The sequence below is a fragment of the Physeter macrocephalus genome, chromosome 21 (assembly GCF_002837175.3).
Source record: "Physeter macrocephalus isolate SW-GA chromosome 21, ASM283717v5, whole genome shotgun sequence".
Taxonomy (NCBI): domain Eukaryota; kingdom Metazoa; phylum Chordata; class Mammalia; order Artiodactyla; family Physeteridae; genus Physeter; species Physeter macrocephalus.
In genome coordinates, this window is record NC_041234.1 from 1,987,929 (window position 1) to 2,007,342 (window position 19,414).

Sequence of the window (19,414 nt, forward strand, 5' to 3'; positions counted from 1 at the left end):
CTCAGGCTTCAGTGGACAGACACAGGAAGAGGACTTGCTTTGGCTGCGCAGAGACATCCCGAAGAGCCTGGAGTGTGGTCTGGGCTGCCATTAGGGGTGCACACAGGACGGGGCACAGGTCCACCAAAGGACCCCATTATCGATGCGTGAAGGGCCGGGTACGGGTCCACCAGACGCCTCATTGTCAGTGTGCTCACTGTGGGGTGCAGCTCCAGCCACGCCAGACTTTGGGAGCACACACGTACCAGGGCTGACGTCAGAGCCAACTATCAGCAAGCACTCCCACCATGGGGCGCGGCTCCGGCAGGCTTTGGGAGCTCATGCTCTGTGAACCTGCACACTTCAAAGGCAAGGCTGACGCTCGAGCCAATTATCAGCGCTCCCACAGCCGAGACGGGTCTCAGGGCGGCACCAGCAGCAGCAGATTTTGTGGGTGTGCACACCGGGTGGCAGGAGGCCTCACAGAGTCACAGGTCCTGGCGGACAGCTCCTGAGGAGGAACACACAGCGGCTCCCAGAGGGAGTGCTCCGGTCCCGCCTACCTCACACTGCAGCTGAGAACCAGATCTCAGGGCCTCTACTCCAACAGCTGGGGAGTAGACCCTGCTCCTGACAGGGCTGTGACAACCACAAAGCAAAGACGAGGCCCCACCCAACATACAGTGCAGGCTCTGGCCAGCACAACACCAAACACACCCCCCGTCAAGGGTGGATAGTGGCCGGCACATGCTGAGGAAAGATGTGGCAGGCATCCATACCAAATAGAGCCCTCACACCAAAAATACTGGACTCACACAGTCTACACCAGGACACTCCCACATAAAAACAGCCTTTCAAGACCACAGTAGATAACTGTTTCTCCTAAATTCGTGGAGTTAGAGAAATATAAGTAAAACGAAAAAGCAGAGCAACTGCTCCCAGTTTAAAAGAATAAGCGAAATCCCCTGAGAGAATGATGAAACAAACCTCGCCAGTCTACCAGGCCCTGAGTTCAAAAAGGAGGTAATAAAAATGCTAAAGAACCTAAGGAACACTATTGATAGAAATGTGGATCACTGTAACAAGGAACTATTCTATAGAAACCATAAACAGGAGCCAATCAAGATTAGACAACTCCATTCATCTGTTGATGGACACTTGTGGCACATATATACAATGGAATATTACTCAGCCATAAAAAGAAACGAAACTGAGTTATTTGTAGTGAGGTGGATGGACCTGGAGTCTGTCATACAGAGTGAAGTAAGTCAGAAGGAGAAAAACAAATACCGTATGCTAACACATATATATGGAATCTAAGAAAAAAAAATGTCATGAAGAGATTAGTGGTAGGACGGGAATAAAACACAGACCTACTAGAGCATGGACTTGAGGACATGGGGAGGGGGAAGGGTAAGCTGTGACGAAGTGAGAGAGTGGCAGGGACATATATGCACTACCAAATGTAAATTAGATAGCTAGTGGGAAGCTGCCGCATAGCACAGGGAGATCACCTCTGTGCTTTGTGACCATGAGAGGGGTGGGATAGGGAGGGGGGGAGGGAGGGAGACACAAGAGGGAAGAGATATGGGAACATATGTATATGTATAACTGATTCACATTGTTGTAAAGGAGAAACTAACACACTATTGTAAAACAGTTATACCCCAATAAAGATGTTAAAAAAATAAAAATAAAAATAAATAAAAGCATAGAGAGAATTCTCTTCTCATACCATATAAAATCACTGCCTAGACAAAAGGAGACTCTCATTTATGCAAAGCAAAGGACCAAACAGGTGTTAGTACAAAAAACAGATAATTTCAGGAGTCATAAACCAATTGCTTTGCTCTACATAAATCAAGAGAGAAATCAAGAACACACTTCCATGAATTAAATCACAATTTAGCCTTGTTTGCTTTGAAACATTGTAACAAGATTAGTGCAAACTGACATCTTCAAACATTTCACATGAGCCCAAAGGGAAGCCATTTTCTGACCCTGGTAAATTTACAGTCCCACCTAGTATGAAATGGAGCAGAATGTCTTTGATGTTTTCAGAAGAATATTTGCCGTAGCCCCTAGTTGACGGGCCTGCGCGCCCGGAGCCTGTGCTCCGCAACGGGAGGGGCCACAGCAGAGGGAGGCCCGCGTGCCACAAAAAAAAAAAAAAAAAAACCGAGCTAAAGTCAGTAAGCAGCAGACTAAATAGCAGAATAAGTAAGTCCTCTGGAAGATAAAATAACACAAACCACCCAATCAGAACAGCAGACAGAAAGACAAGTGAAAAAAAAGTGAAAGCAACATATGAGATCCATGGGATAATATAAAGTGTGCCAACCTACACATAATACGGATTCCAGAAGAAGAAGAAAGAGAAAAAGGGATCCAAAATGTACCTGAAGAAATTCTGGCTGAAAACGTCCCAAACCTAAAGAAAGAAACATATCCGGGTACAGGAATCACAGACCATCCCAAACAAGATGAACCCAAACTGATCCACACCAAGACACGTAATTAAAATGGCAGAAGTGAAAGATAAAGAGGGGATTCTAAAGGCAGCAAGAGAAAAACAGAGTCATTTACAAGGGAATATCATAAGGCTATCAGCTGTTTCTCTACAGAAACTTTGCAGGCCAGAAGGGAGTGGCAAGATATATTCAAAGTTCTGAAAGGAAAAAACCTGCAACCTAGGATACTCTGCCCAGCAAGATTATCATTTAGAATAGAAGGAGGGAGAAAGAATTTCTCAGACGAGCAAAAAACTAAAAGAATACAGCAATGCTCATGAAAAGATATGCAACATCACTAATTATTAGAGAAACGCAAATCAAAACTACATTGAGGGCTTCCCTGGTGGCACAGTGGTTGAGAACCCACCTGCCAGTGCAGGGGACACGGGTTCGATCCCTGGTCCGGGAAGGTCCCACCTGCCGCGGAGCAGCTAAGCCCGTGTGCCACAACTAATGAGCCTGTGCTCTAGAGCCCGCGTGCCACAACTAATGAGCCTGTGCTCTAGAGCCCGCGTGCCACAACTACTGAGCCTGCGTGCTGCAACTACTGAAACCCACGTGCCTAGAGCCCGTGCTCTCAAGAGAAGCCACCACAATGAGAAGCCCGCGCACCGCAACGAAGAGTAGCCCCCACTCGCTGCAACTAGAGAAAGCCCGTGAGCAGCAACGAAGACCCAACACAGCCAAAAATAAATTTATAAAAATTAGTAAATATTAATTAAAAAACTGCATTGAGATATCACCTCACACCAGTCAGAATGGCTATCATCAAAAAATCCACAAACAATAAATGCTGGAGAGGGTGTGGAGAAAAGGGAACCCTCCTACACTGCTGATGGGAATGTAAATTGGTACAGCCACTATGGAGAAGAGTATGGAGGTTCCTTAAAAAACTAAAAACAGAGCTACCGTATGATCCTGCAATCCCACTCCTGGGCATATATCTGGAGAAAAACATGGTCCGAAAGGATACATGCACCCCAATGTTCATTGCAGCACTGACAATAGCCAAGACACGCAAGCAACCTAAATGTCCATCAACAGAGGAATGGATAAAGAAGATGTGGCGTATATATACAACGGAATATTACTCAGCCATTAAAAAGAATGAAATAATGCCATTTGCAGCAACATGGATGGACCCAGAGACTGTCATACTGAGTGAAGGAGGTCAGACAGAGAAAGTGAGATAGATATCATATGATATTGCTTATATGCAGAATCTTAAAAAAATGATACAAATATACTTATTTTAAAAATCAAAACAGACTCACAGACTTAGAGAACAAACTTATGGTTCCAGGGCAGGGGTGGATAGTTAAGGAGTTTGGGATGGACATGTACACACTGCTATACTTAAAACAGATAACCAACAAGGACCGACTGTGTAAAACAGGGGACTCTGCTCAGTATTATGTAACAACCTAAATGAGAAAAGAATGTGATAAAGAATAGATACATGCATAACTAAATCACTTTGCTGTGTACCTGAAACTAACACAACATTGTTAATCAACTATACTCCAGCATAAAATAAAAAGTTAAAAAAAAAAAGAATATAGAAATACTAAACCTATCCTAAAAGAAATATTGAAAGGTCCTCTCTAAACAGAAAAGAAGCAAGAATCTACAGGAAAGGGAAAATCACAACAGGAAAGGCAAATATATAAAAGGATTGAAGATCACTTAAAGAAGCCAGTACATAAATTTAAAAACAATCAAAAAATTTGTGAAAGCAATTATAACTATAAGGAACGACAAAAGGATAAACATGAAGATGTAAAAGAGGACACCAGAATCACATAATGTGGGAGAGGGGAGTAAGAATATGTAGTTTTTTTAGAATGTGTTTGCGCTTACATGACTATCAGTCTAAAGCAAGAAGATACAGTTATGGTTTAACATACTTGAAAACCAGGGTAACCACAAATTAAAAACATACAGTGGTCTCACAAAAGCCAAAAAGAAAGGAACTCAAGCATAACACAAAAGAAAACCATAAACTACAAAAGGAAAAACAAAAAGAAGACAGGAACAAAGAAGAAATACAACATCAACTGGAAAACAAGGTTTAAAAAGGCAAGAAATACATACTTATCAATAACTACTTTAAATGTCAATAGACTAAATGCTCTGATAAAAAGACATAGACTGGCATATTGGATAATAAAACAAGAACCTACAATCTGCTGCCCATAAGAGACCCACTTTGGGGTGAAAGACATGCATAGACTGAAAGTGAGGGGATGGAAAAAGATATTTCATGCAAATGGAAATGACAAGAAAGCAAGGGTAGCAATACTCGTATCAGACAAAACAGACTTTAAAACAAAGGCCATGAATAAAGACAAAGAAGGACCCTGTATTAATGATAAAAGGATCAATATAAGAAGAGGATGATATTATACTCATTAACACATATGTATGCAACATAGGAGCACCTAAATACATGAAACAAATACTAACAGACATAAAAGGAGAAACTGATGGGAATACAATAGTAGCAGGAGATTTTAACACCCCACTGACATCAATGGACAGATCTTCCAAACAGAAAATCAATAAGGCAACAGAGTCTCTAAATGACACATTAAAACAGACTTAATTGATATCTACAGGACACTACATCCAAGAAAACCAAAATACACACTCTTTTCAAGTACACATGGAGCATTCTCTAGGACAGACCACATACTAAGACACAAAACAAGCCTCAACAAATTTAAGAGAAAAGAAATTATCTCAAGCATCTTCTCTGATCACAATGGCATGAAACTAGAAATCAACCACAGAAAGAAAAATGAGAAAAAAAATGATTACATAGAGACTAAACAACAAACTACTAAAAAAAAACCAATAAGTCAACCATGAAATCAAAGAGGAAATTTAAAAAATACCTCAAGACAAAGGAAGATAAAAACACAACCATCCGAAATCTACGGGATGCAGTCCTGAGAGAGAAGCTTACAGCAATATAGGCCTTCCTCAAAAAATAAGAAAAATCTCAAATAACCTAACCTTCCACCTAAAAGAATTAGAAAAGAACATATAAAACCTAAAGTCAGCAGAAGGAAGGAAATAAAGATCAGAGAGGAAATAAATAAAATAGAATTAAAAATAATTAAAAAGTCAATAAAACCAAGAGCTGTTTTTTGAAAGGGTAAACAAAATCAATGAACCTCTAGCCAGGCTCACCAAGAACAAAAGAGAGAGGACCCAAATAAACAAAATAAGAAATGAAAGAGAAACAACAACCAATACCACAGAAGCACAAAAAATCATGAGAAAAAAACTATGAACAGTTATATGCCAACAAAATGGACAACCTAGAAGAAACTGACAAGTTTCTAGAAACATACAGCCTGCCAAAACCGAATCAAAAAGAAACATAATTTGAACAGACCGATCACTAGAAGTAAAATAGAATCTGTATAAAACAACAACAACAACAACAACAACAAAAAACCTCCCTGCAAACAGAAGTCTAGGACCAGATGGCTTCACTGGGGAATTCTACCAAACAACGAGAACTCATACCTATCTTTCTCAAACTATTCCAAACGACTGAAGAGGAGGGAACACTCCCAAAATCATTTTATGAAGCCACTATCACCCTGATACCAAAACCAGACAACGATACTACAAAAAAACAAAATTACAGGTCAGTATCTTTGATGAATATAGATGGAAAATTCCTCAACAAAATATTAGCAAACTGAATCCAACAACACATAAGAAGGATCCTACACCATGATCAAGTTGCATTCATTCCAAGGTCACAAGGATGGTTCAACATACACAAATCAATCAATGTGATACACCATATCAACAAAAGAAAAGACAAAAACAACATGATCATCTCAATAGATGCAGAAAAAGCATTTGATAAAATTCAACATCCATTCATGACAAAAAGTCTCACCAAAGTAGGTATAGAGGGCATCCCAATAGATGCAGAAAAAGCATTTGATAAAATTCAACATCCATTCATGATAAAAAGTCTCACCAAAGTAGGTATAGAGGGAACATATCTCAACATAATAAAATCCATTTACAACAAACCCACAGCCAATACTCAACGGTGAAAAGGTGACATCCTTCCCACTAAATTCTGGAACAAGACAAGGATGCCCACTCTCAGCGTTTCTATTCAACATATTATTGGAAGCCCTAGCCACAGCAGTCAGACAAGAAAAAGAAATAAAAGGTATCCAAATTGGAAGGGAAGAGATAAAATTGTTATTGTACGCAGATGACATGGTACTCTATATAGAAGACCCTAAAGACTCCACACAAAAACTGTTAGAACAAATAAATGAATTCAGCAAGGTAGCAGGATACAAGATCAATATACAGAAATCTGTTGCATTTCTTTATACTAACAATGTGATATCAGAAAGAGAAAGCAAAAAAACAATCCCGTTTACAATTGTGCAAAGGGCTTCCCTGGTGGCACAGTGGTTAAGAATCTGCCTGCCAATGCAGGGGACATGGGTTCGAGCCCTGGCCCAGGAAGATCCCACATGCCGTGGAGCAACTAAGCCCGTGCACCACAACTACGGAGGCTGCGCTCTAGAGCCCGCGTGCCACAACTACTGAGCCCCCGTGCCACAACTACTGAAGCCTGCACACCTAGAGCCTGTGCTCTGCAACAAGAGAAGCCACCGCAATGAGAAGCCCGTGCACCGCAACAAAGAGTAGCCCCCGCTTGCTGCAAGTAGAGAAAGCCCACGCGCAGAAATGAAGACCCAAAGCAGCCAAAAAGATAAAATAAATTTAAATAAATAAATAAATAAAATTGTTCGAGCCCTGGCCCAGGAAGATCCCACATGCCGTGGAGCAACTAAGCCCGTGCACCACAACTACGGAGGCCGCGCTCTAGAGCCCGCGTGCCACAACTACTGAGCCACCGTGCCACAACTACTGAAGCCTGCACACCTAGAGCCTGTGCTCTGCAACAAGAGAAGCCACCGCAATGAGAAGCCCGTGCACCGCAACAAAGAGTAGCCCCCGCTTGCTGCAAGTAGAGAAAGCCCACGCGCAGAAATGAAGACCCAAAGCAGCCAAAAAGATAAAATAAATTTAAATAAATAAATAAATAAAATTGTGCAAAATAAATAAATAAATAAAACCTAACCAAGGACATGAAAGACCTATACGCTGAGAACTATAAAACACTGATAAAGGAAACTGAAAATGATACAAAGAAATGGAAAGCTATCCCATGCTCTTGGATTGGAAGAATTAATATTGTTAAAACAGCCAGACTACCCAAAGCAATCTACAGATTTCATATGATCTCTATCAAATTACCCATGATATTTTTCACAGAGCTAGAACACATAATCCTAAAATTTTTATGGAACTACAGAAGACCAAGAATTGCCCAGGCAACTCTGAGGAAAAAGAACAAAGCTGGAGTCATAACCCTCCCAGATTTCAGACAATACTGCAAAGCTACAGTAATCCAAACAGCATGGTATTGGCACAAAAACAGACATATAGATCAAAAGAACAGAATAGAGAGCCCAGAAATAAACCCACACACCTACAGTCAATTAATCTTCAACAAAGGAGGCAAGAATATACAATGGAGAAAAGACAGTCCCTTCAGCAAGTGGTGTTGGGAAAGCAGGACAGCCTCATGTAAATCAATGAAGTTAGAACACAACCTCACACCATACACAACAATAAACCTAAAAGGGTTTAAAGACTTAAACATAAGATATGACACCATAAAACTCCTAGAAGAGAACATAGGCAAAACATTCTCGGACATAGATCATAGTAATGTTTTCTTAGATCAGTCTCCCAAGGTAAAAGAAGTAAACGCAAAAATAAATAAATGGAACCTAGTCAAACTTATAGGCTTTTTCACAGCAAAGCAAACCATAAACAAAATGAAAAGACAACCTACAGACTGGGAAAAAATATTTGCAAACGATGAGAACGACAAGGGCTTAATTTCCAAAATATACAGACACCTCATACAACTCAATATCAGAAACCAAACAAACAAAAAAGCCAATCAAAAACTGGACAGGAGACCTAAATAGACATTTCTCCAAAGAAGACATACAGTTGGCCAACAGGCACATGAAAAAATGCTCAACATTGCTAATTACTGGGAAAATGCAAATTAAAACTACAAGGAGTTATCACCTCACACCAGTCAGAATGGCCACCATCAAAAAGTCTAAAAATAATAAATGCTGGAGATGGTGTGGAGAAAAGGCAACCCTCCTACACTGTTGGTGGGGATGTAAATTGGTGCAGCCACTATGGAGAACAGTATGGAGGTTCCTTAAAAAACTAAAAATAGAGTTACCATATGATCCAGCAAACCCACTCCTGGGCATATACCTAGACAAAACTATAATTCAGAAAGATACACGCACTGCTATGTTCATTGCAGCACTATTTGCAATAGCCCAGACATAGAAGCAACCTGAGTCCATCGATAGATGAATGGATAAAGAAGATGTGGTGTATATACAATGGAATATTACTCAGCACTAAAAAAGAATGAAATATTGCCATTTGCAGCAACATGGATGGACCTAGAGACTATCATACCAAGTAAGTCAGACAGAGAAAGACAAATATATGATATCACTTATATGTGGAATCTAAAAAAAAATACAAATTCATTTACTGAACAAAAAGAAACAGACTCGAAATAAGTCAGACAGAGAAAGACAAATATATGATATCACTTATATGTGGAATCTAAAAAAAAATACAAATTCATTTACTGAACAAAAAGAAACAGACTCATAGACATAGAAAACAAACTTACGGTTACCAAAGGGGAAAGGGGAGGTGGAGGGATAAATTAGGAGTATGGGATTAACAGATACACAGCACTATATATAAAATAGATAAACAACAAGGATTTACTGTATAGCACAGGGAACTATATTCAGTATCTTGTAATAACCTATATTGGAAAAGAATCTGAAGCTGTATGCCTGAAACTAACACAATATTGTATTCCATTGTTTTTTTCCCTTAATTAATTAATTTATTTATTTTTGGCTGCATTGGGTCTTCATTGCTGCGTGCGGGCTTGTCTCTAGTTGCGGTGAGTGGGGGCTACTCTTTGTTGTGCGTGGGCTTCTCATTGTGGTGGCTTCTCTTGTTGTGGAGCATGGCCTCTAGGCACGTGGGCTTCAGTAGTTGTGGCTCGCGGGCTTGGCTGCTCTGTGGCATGTGGAATCTTCCCGGACCAGGGCTCGAACCCGTGTCCCCTTCATTGGCAGGTAAATTCTTAACCACTGCCCCACCAGGGAAGTCCCACAATATTGTAAATCAACTATAGTTGATATATAGTTATTTTTTAAAAAGTCTTCCCGATGAACAATGGCTATGGTGGCAGTTTAGCAAAGACCACCTGTGTGGGGATGAGGACTTTTCTCTGGTTGTGAATGGGAGTCAACATTTGTCTAAAGAATCCCAAGCAAAGGTAGATGAGAAATACTGCCACATTTTCCTGACACAAAGTCGGCAGTTGAGGCAGGGAGGCCCACAGACAGGCCAGTCAGACATGGACAGAAATCAGAAGGCTCAAGAGTGCTCAGGTACTGGTTTAGAGTACAGCACACTGACTACAGCAAAGAGGAAAGGGGCCAGCATCAGGGCGGCCAGTGTAAATAGGCAACAGGACCAGAGAAGGACCTAACAGCAAGGGCAAAGCGAGGGCACTAACTAACTACACAGCCCATGGGAAAAGTAGGGCTTTCGAGTGCATTCTACTGTTACAAAAGCAGACCTTAATGAAAGCATTAATTTGTTCTTCCTTTCAGTCACTCCACAAACATTTATTGAGAACCCATTATATCACAGGCACAGCAGGGCACTGCGACAGAAAGCTGAATATAATCTCTGTTGTCCAGGGGCAGCCTTCTATAAAAGAGGCAGACATATAGAGAGATCCTGATTTTTATCAATACAGTGACAGAGAGGAAATGGCCACTGGCACTACAGGGCCTTCAGAGAAAGGGCATCTGACGCCACCTGAGAGGGTCAGTGTAGTTAGCTGTTTCCTAACACGGGTAAAAGAATTAGTGTCTTAAGAGTAGCCAAATATTCTATATTATCAATGTCCAAAGAATTAGAATGTGATAAAATGTAATTATAATCAAATACTATCAAATCCCAGCAGTCTTGCTCTAATTAGCAAGGTGTGTTTGGACCTTCTAGAGCTTACAGGTCAAGAAGTGGTCAAGAGCAGAGCCCTGGGGCCAAGTGTGTACCACTGACAGCTCGGCAATGACTTAGCCTCCCTGATTGGTTTAGGCATCTGCACAGGAGGGACACTATCAGTGCCTACTTCGTGCAGTTGTCAAGATAATGCACCTAAAAGCTTTTGCAAAGCATCTTTGATGCATGGCAATTGCTCAATAAATATTGGGCATCATAATTATTATCGTAGATGTGCTGAGTAATGGCAGTTTTAAACAACAGAAGACAGATTAAGAGATCTGCTACACAAATTTCTACCTTGGTCATATTGGGTGGGAGTCACGAGACTTCAGGCCCTAGGCATGAGTGTGGGCTGGGTTTTGGCAGGCAGGGAAGCCTTTGGTGTGGCCAGTATGTTGGGTAGGATGTGCTCTGGGGCTCACTGAGACACCCAGAAAGCTAAGCTGTGCTCTTGATGTCTCAGTGATTCTTGTCAATGAGTCAGGACCACTTCATCGCACACATGAAAATTTCTTGGTTTTTCCCAGAAGTACCTTTATTCCTAAATCAGACAACTGTCACCACTGGGATTCCTTTACTTTCTTAGGAACCCAGGATTTGAAAGCCATCTGAGTGTTGTGGGTGACAGAGCTTAGATGCGTGCAACGGTGTGCAGGCCACAGGCTCTGTTTTTAAAAAATGTAATAAAGAAATAAATGAATAAGGCCCTGATGTGTAGGACTCTCCAGTTTCTGTGATACAAATACTCCCACCATAGCCTATTTCAAGCTACCAACAGTTTAAAAACTGGCTCGAAAAATTCCTGAACGCATAGCAATCCGGGCCCCTGAGCCCATGTGAGCTGGCTCCATCACCCACTGGATGGCTGTGAGCATCTGTCGCTACCACTCTCTGGGAGGCTCTGGTGTGTCTGTGCCTACGGTCCACTCCAGGACTGATGTCAGCAGATCTTGCACCGTTGTTCTAGATTTTTTTTTTTTTTTTTTTTTTTTTTGCTCATGTTGTTTTGAAACGAGGCATGTTGAGAAATATACTACTTTTTCCAAACTTAGAGTGAACCATCTTGTACAATGATTATGAGATGGACCCACTGAAATGTAGGTGTCCAACTTCATATGAAGTGCAAGTTTAGTTCAGAACCATTCTGAAAAGCTTATTTAGTATAGAAATGAGCTGGATTAGCAAAAACTCACTTTTTTCCAGCCTTTTGCTCATCCTCCCAAGGGGGAAAGAGAAATTGAAAATGCCAAGTATGTTTCTCTATTATTGCTTTTTCTGCCCCCAGAACACCGGAGCCGGAGCGATCGCCGGGAGCAGAGAGCTGCTGCACCCCTTTCCGTAGTAGCTCCTCCACTGCCCGCCTACCCCCCAGCTCACAGCCAGAGAAGACGCGAACTTAAGGACCGGCACTTCTTAACGGTGAGCTTGATGGCCAGGCCGCAGCCCTGTACCTGCTCAGCAGGAAGTATGACTGGGTCTTGGGCGTCAGTTTCCCTCCTCCTACTGAAGGAGACTGGGCTACCTGAAAGAGCTAAGCATGGGCATTTGAAAACTGAATTTTTCCCCTTTCATTCCTGAAAGGAATGCCTCTTTTTGGGGGAATAGAGTGGGGATACAGATTTTTTTTTTTTATTTAACTGGCTGCACAATGCAGTAAAGCAATAATAGTTAAGGACTCTAAACTCAGGGAAATTAGGAATATTGGATTAGCAGATACACACCACTATATATAAAAAAGATAAACAACAAGGATTTATTGCATAGCACAGGGAACTCTTTTCAATATTTTGTAATAACCTATAACGGAAAAGAATCTGAAGAAAAAAATATATATCAAACTGAATCACTGTGCTGTATACCCGAAACTAACATAATATTGTAAATCAACCATCCTTCAATAAAAAATAAAATAAATAAAATAAAATCAGGGGAAAAATTGCTTCAAATCCTAATTCTTCTGCATACAAGCTGAAAGATTTAGGGCAGTTTACTTACCTTCCTTGCCCTCAGTTCCCTCATCTGTAATATGGGGATATTACTAGTAACTAGCTTATAGGGTTTGAGAGTTAAATGAGATAAGGCATGGAAAGAACTCAGCACAATGCCTGACATAGAGTAAGATCTCATTAAATGTTAACTGCTGCAACCACTACTATTATTACTAGTCAGGCGATAGTGCGGCTGACTAGGTAGGGTGAACTGAGAAAGAACTTACATGATGTGAAAAATTACCATTTGAAGATGAATCATCTCATAATTTCATGCTTCCCCCATTCTATAAGGGAGGGTGCTCTTCTGAGTAACCAGTTACCAGAGTGATGTCATCACCACTGGTGATGTCAGCCTTGCCTGGGTGGGTGTGGCTGTAACTCAGCTCAAGCCCCCAAGTATGGATCAGAGATGATGAAGCTGAGACCAGCTTAGAATACCTGGAAACACCATTACCCCAGGTGTGCCTTCTGAGGGCTCAGTGGGGACAGGTGAGCACTTTGTGCCTCTGAGTAGGGCATCACTGAGGTGAGAGACTATGGTTTCTGTGACCAAATCAGCCCACACAGCCTGCCTGAATGGGTAGACCCCTGCTCCCTTGTCATGCCAGTTTGAGGCCCTAAGTCTAAAGAAGTTACAATAGTGTAGGTAGAAGTTGAGGTTTTTATTTGATATTAAGGTTGTATGTATGATTATAAACCCTGTACCCTTATGGCCTTTACAATATGCAAATTAGATGCAAAATATTTGGGCCACATGATGCCATACACCAAGCTGAGAACAGATTTCATCTAAATGACTCTCATGATATATCCAGATAAAACAGTGAGTAATATTGAACAGTACACAGACATTTTTCCTACTCGTGGCTGGACAGTAGGCTTCATGTCCCTCAGGCTCATAAAGTGTCTACTAAGTGCCATGTCAAACTCACCATACTGCTGCAATGCAGCCCAGGGATAAGAAAGGAAGGTAAGAGTCTCTTATGGCTTTCTAGGTCTTTATATAGAGCAGTTACAACATGCTAGTGATTTGTCATAAAAGCCCTGCTCGACAAAAGTTCCTATTAAGCTCAAATCTGCTTGCTGAAGCATTTGCTTTTTTTTTTTTTTTTTTTTTTTTTTTTTGTGGTATGCGGGCCTCCCTCTGCTGTGGTCTCTCCCGTTGCGGAGCACAGGCCCCGGATGCGCAGGCTCAGCGGCCATGGCTCACGGGCCCAGCCGCTCCGCGGCATATGGGATCCTCCCAGACCGGGGCGCGAACCCGGTTCCCCTGCATCGGCAGGCAGACGTGCAACCACTGCGCCACCAGGGAAGCCCAGCATTTGCTTTTAATGAGGCATTTTCTGCATAAAAATGCTAAAAATATTTTTCCCATTCCTTATAATATGTTTTGTGGCTCATTAAGTTGGCTTTCTTGGTGGGGGGGGTGGGGGGAGAGAAGAATGTTAAGCATTTACAGAAATGACATAAAAATATTACCCTTTGTCTTAATCTGTGTAATTTTTAATAATGTCTAAATACCAAAATAAGACTATAGGAAAAAGCTTAAAATAATGAATAGCAATGAGGGTGCTTCATTTTCCCAATAAACAGTAATAAGAGGTCATACTTATGTAATCCAGAAAATTTACCCATCTCAATAATATTTAGTATTTCTAAGTAATTTGGGGAAATTTTAACTGTTTCATTTGTCTGACTGAGTTTCGGTCACCAAGGTCATTGGAAGATTGCCATTCAAGTTGAATCCCTCAGACCTGGAGCTGACTCAGACTATAACACAGTTCTATACATTAAGCTTACAAAGGCTGCATACTACTGCAAGAGAAAAGGCTGTAGGTATAGGGATAGGACATGTGTAGCCAAATTGCTAGACAGACGTTTTCGTAAACAGCAACTCTTCTTTCCTTTACGAGACTTCAGTTAAACCATTTCTTCCCTTTAAAAAAGCATTCATAATGAGATTCTGATATACACTCGTCCACAATTCTATAAACTGTTATACTGTACTTTGGTCATTAAAGACATGGTCTGTGAAGCCGAACTGCCTGGAACTGAAGACCAAGCTCTACCATTTACGAGCTATGTGACTCTGGACAAGTTAATCATTTCAGTGTCTTGGGGATAATGAGAGATAGTACCTTATAAGTTTAAAACAAGGACTGAATGTGTTAATACATGTAAACAGTACTTGACACATAAAAAGCACTTAATATGTATTAGACATCATCATCATCACTATTATGATTAGGCAATCCAAGCCCCTGAGGTATCAGGGATATAGTGATAAGACCATGGGTCTAACTAGGTTTAAATCCCAGCTCTGTAAGCTGAAAATTCAAGGGGTGTCTCCTAATGAAAGCCCATATGGAAGTCCTCCCTCATCAAGGGTGGCAAAGGAGGTGATTTCAGGCCCAGATGGTTTCACAGAGGAATTCTACTAAACTTTCAAAGTCCAGATAATCTCAACGCTCTATAAGTTGTTTCAGCACATTGACAATGAAGAACTTTCCCACTTCTTTTATGAACCTTTTCTGAAGGTTTGATACCTAAACCTGATAAAGACAGGAGGGAGGGAGGGAGGGAGGGAGGGAGGGAGGGAGGGAGGACAGACCAATATCAACTCATGATTATTGATGCAAAAATGCTAAATTAAATGTCAGCAAACAGAATACAATATCACACTGAGAAATTAATATACCATGACTAAATGGGATTTATTCCAGGAATGGAAGGTTGGTTCAATATTAGGAAATCTATTAGTATCATATACTATATTAATAGATCTAAGGGGGGAAAATCCATATGATTACTTCCATAGATGCTGGAAGGGCCTTAAATAAAATTCAAGACCTATTCTTTATAAAAAGACTTGAGAAAATAGGAATTCGATGGTACTTCATTAACAGGATAAAATGTATATGCCTTAGTCCTAAAGCCAGCATATAACTTAATGGGGAAACATTAGCATACTAAAATTCACATTAAATTCCAGAAGGAGAAGAGAGAGGAAAAGAGCCTGAGAACATATTTGAAAACCTAATAACTGAAAAATTCCCTAACCTGGGAAAGGAAACAGTGACCTAAGTCTAGGAAGCACAGAGTCCCATACAGTAGAACCCAAAGAGGAACACACCAAGACACATTGTAATTAAAATGACAAAAATTAAAGATAAAGAAAGAATATTAAAAGCAGCAAGAGAAAAGCAACAAGTCACATACAAGGGAACTCCCAAAAGGCTATCAGCTGATTTTTCAGCAGAAACTCTGCAGGCCAGGAGGGAATGGCACAATATATTCAAAGTGATGAAACAGAAAAACCTACAACCAAGAATACTCTACCCAGCAAGGCTCTCCTTCAGATTTGATGGAGATCAAATGCTTTACAGACAAGCTAAAAGAGTTCAGCACCACCAAACCAGCTTTACAACATATGTTAAAGGAACTTCTCTAGGCGAAAAAAGAAAAGGCCACAATTAGAAACAAGAAAATTACAAAATGAAAAAGCTCACCAGTAAAGGCAAACATACAGTAAAGGTAGGAAATCATCCACACACAAAGCTAGTAGGGAGGTTAAAAGACAAAAGTAATAAAATCATCTATATCCACAATAAGCAGTTAAGGGATACACAAAATAATTACATATAAAATATGATATCAAAAATAGTAATCGTGGGAATTCCCTGGTGGTCCAGTGGTTAGGACTCTGCATTTCCAATGCAGGGGGCACAGGTTCTATCCCTGGTTGGGGAGCTAAGATTCCACAAGCCTTGTGGCCAAAAGAAAAAAAAAATAGTAATCATGAGGGGAGGAGAATACAAATGCAGGGTTTTTAAAATTTATTTGAAATTAAGAGATAAGCAACTTAAAACAATCATACACACACACACACACACACACATATATAGACTGCTATACAAAAACCTCATGGTATCTGCAAACCAAAAATCTGTAATAGATATACACACAAAAAAAGAAAAAGGAATCAAAACATAATACTAAAGACAGTCATCAAATCACAAGAGAAGAGAGCAAAAGAAGAAAGGGGAAAAGAAGACCTATAAAAACAAATCCAAAGCAACAAAATGGCAATAAGAACATATATATCAATAATTACCTTAAATATAAATGGACTAAATTATCCAACCAAGACACAGAGTGGCTGAATGGATACAAAAACAAGACCCATATATATGCTGCAACAAGAGACTCACTTCAGATCTAGAGACACACACAGACTAAAAGTTAGAGAATGTAAAAAGGTATTCCATGCAAGTGGAAATCAAAAGAAAGTCAGCATAGCAATAAGTATATCAGACAAAATAGAGTTTAAAATAAAGGCCATTACAAAAAAGGACACTACGTAATGATCAAGGGATCAATCCAAGAAGATCTAACAATTGTAAATATATATGCACCCAATATAGGAGCACCTAAATACATAAAGCAAATATTTACAGACATAAAAGGAGAAATCGACAGTGACAGTAGAGGACACTAACACCCCACTCACATCAATGGACAGATCAGCCAGACAGAAACTCAATAAGGAAACTGGCCTTAAATGACATGTTAGACCAGACAAACTTAATTGATATATAGAGCATTCCATCCAAAAGCAGCAGAATACACTCTTTTCAAGTGCACACAGAACATGCTCCAGGAGAGATCACATGCTAGGCCACAAAACAAGCCTTAGTAAATTTAAGAAAATTGAAATCATATCAAGCATCTTTTCTGACCAAAGTGCCATGAGACTAGGTATCAACTACAAGAAAAAAACTGCAAAAAACACAAACACATGGAGGCTAAACAATATGCTACTAAACAACCAATGGCTAACTGAAGAAATTAAAGAGGGAATAAATACGTAGAGACAAATGACAATGAAAACACAACGATCCAAAACCTGAGGGATGCAGCAAAAGCAGTTCTAAGAGGAAAGTTTATAGCAATACAATCTTACCTCAGGAAACAAGTAAAATCTCAAATAAACAAGCTAACCTTACACTTAAAGCAACTAGAGAAAGAAAAACAAAGAAAACCGAAAGTTAGTAGCAGGAAAGAAATCATAAACATCAGAGCAGAAATAAATGAAACGGAGACTAAAAAATAATAGAAAAGATCAATGAAAGTAAAAGCTGGCTCTCTGAAAAGACAAACCAAATTGACAAACCTTTAGCCAGACTCATCAAGAAAAAATGGGAGAGGGCCCATATCAATAAAATCAAAATGAAAAAGGAGAAGTTACAATCAACACCATAGAAATGCAAAGGATCATAAGAGACTACTATGAACAACTATATGCCAATAAAATGGACAACCTAGAAGAAATGGACAAACTCTTAGAAAGGTACACTATCCCAAGACTGAACCAGGAAGGAATAGAAAATACGAACAGACCAATTACCAGTAATGAAATTGAATCAGTAATTTAAAAACTCCCAAAGAACAAAAGTCCAGGACCAGACGGCTTCCCACGTGAACTCTACCAAACATTTAGAGAAGAGTTAAGACCCATGCTTCTCAAACTTTTCCAAAAAACTGCAAAGGAAGGAACACTTCCCAACTCATTCTATGAGGCCAGCATCACGCTGATACCAAAACCAGACAAAGATATCTCGAAAAAAGAAAATTACAGGCCAATATCACTGATGAACACAGATGCAAAAATCACCAAACATTTAGAGAAGAGTTAAGACCCATGCTTCTCAAACTTTTCCAAAAAACTGCAAAGGAAGGAACACTTCCCAACTCATTCTATGAGGCCAGCATCACGCTGATACCAAAACCAGACAAAGATATCTCGAAAAAAGAAAATTACAGGCCAATATCACTGATGAACACAGATGCAAAAATCCTCAATAAAATGTTAGCAAACCAAATCCACACTACATTAAAAGGATCATACACCATGATCAAGTGGGATTTATCCCAGGGATGCAAGGATTTTTCAATATCTGCAAATCAATCATTGTAACACACTACATTAACAAATTGAAGAATAAAAACCATATGATCATCCCAATAGATGCAGAAAAATCTTCTGATAAAGTTCAACATCCATTTATGATAAAAAAAAAAAAAAACCTCTCCAGAAAGTTGGCAGAGAGGGAATATAACTCAACATAATAAAGGTCATACATGACAAACCCACAGCTAACATCGTACTCAGTGGTGAAAAGCTGAAAGCATCTCCTCTAAGATAAGGAACAAGACAAGGATGTTCACTCTTGCCACTTTTATTCAACATAGTTTTGGAAAAACTAGCCACAGCAATCAGACAAGAAGAAGGAATAAAGGGAATTCAAATTGGAAAGGAAGAAGTAAAACTGTCATGTTTAGATTGGAAGAACTGATATTGTTAAAAGGACCATACTACTGAAGGCAATCTACAGATTCATTGCAATCCCTATCAAAATACCAGTGGCATTTTTCAAAAAACTAGAACAAATAATTTTAAAATTTGTATGGAAACACAGAAGACCCTGGATAGTCAACACAATCTTGAGAAAGAAGAACAGAGCTGGAGGAATCACGCTCCCAGACTTCAGACTATACTACAAGGCTGCAGTCATCAAAACAATACGGTACTGGCACAAAAACAGACACATAGATCAAAGAAACAGAATAGAGAGCCCAGAAATAAACCCACACACTTATGATCAGTTAATCTATGACAAAGGAGGCAAAAATATACAATGGAAAAAAGACAGTCTCTTCAGTAAG

The 19,414-nt window shown here is 39.9% G+C and overlaps 1 protein-coding gene and 1 long non-coding RNA gene across 9 annotated transcripts in view; one reads left to right on the forward strand and one right to left on the reverse strand.

The window, feature by feature from the left end:
* The window catches only part of NHS (NHS actin remodeling regulator), a 350,056-nt gene that overhangs the window by 291,333 nt on the left and 39,309 nt on the right, over positions 1–19,414 (forward strand). For all 3 annotated transcript variants that reach the window (XM_024115287.2, XM_055081934.1, XM_007105864.4), the window contains exon 3: positions 11,983–12,116. In XM_024115287.2, the coding sequence (XP_023971055.1) occupies positions 11,983–12,116 (134 nt within the window). The remainder of the gene's footprint in view (positions 1–11,982; positions 12,117–19,414) is intronic.
* Positions 1–19,414, reverse strand: part of LOC114484730 (uncharacterized) — an 85,827-nt gene that overhangs the window by 23,270 nt on the left and 43,143 nt on the right. The window lies entirely within an intron of this gene.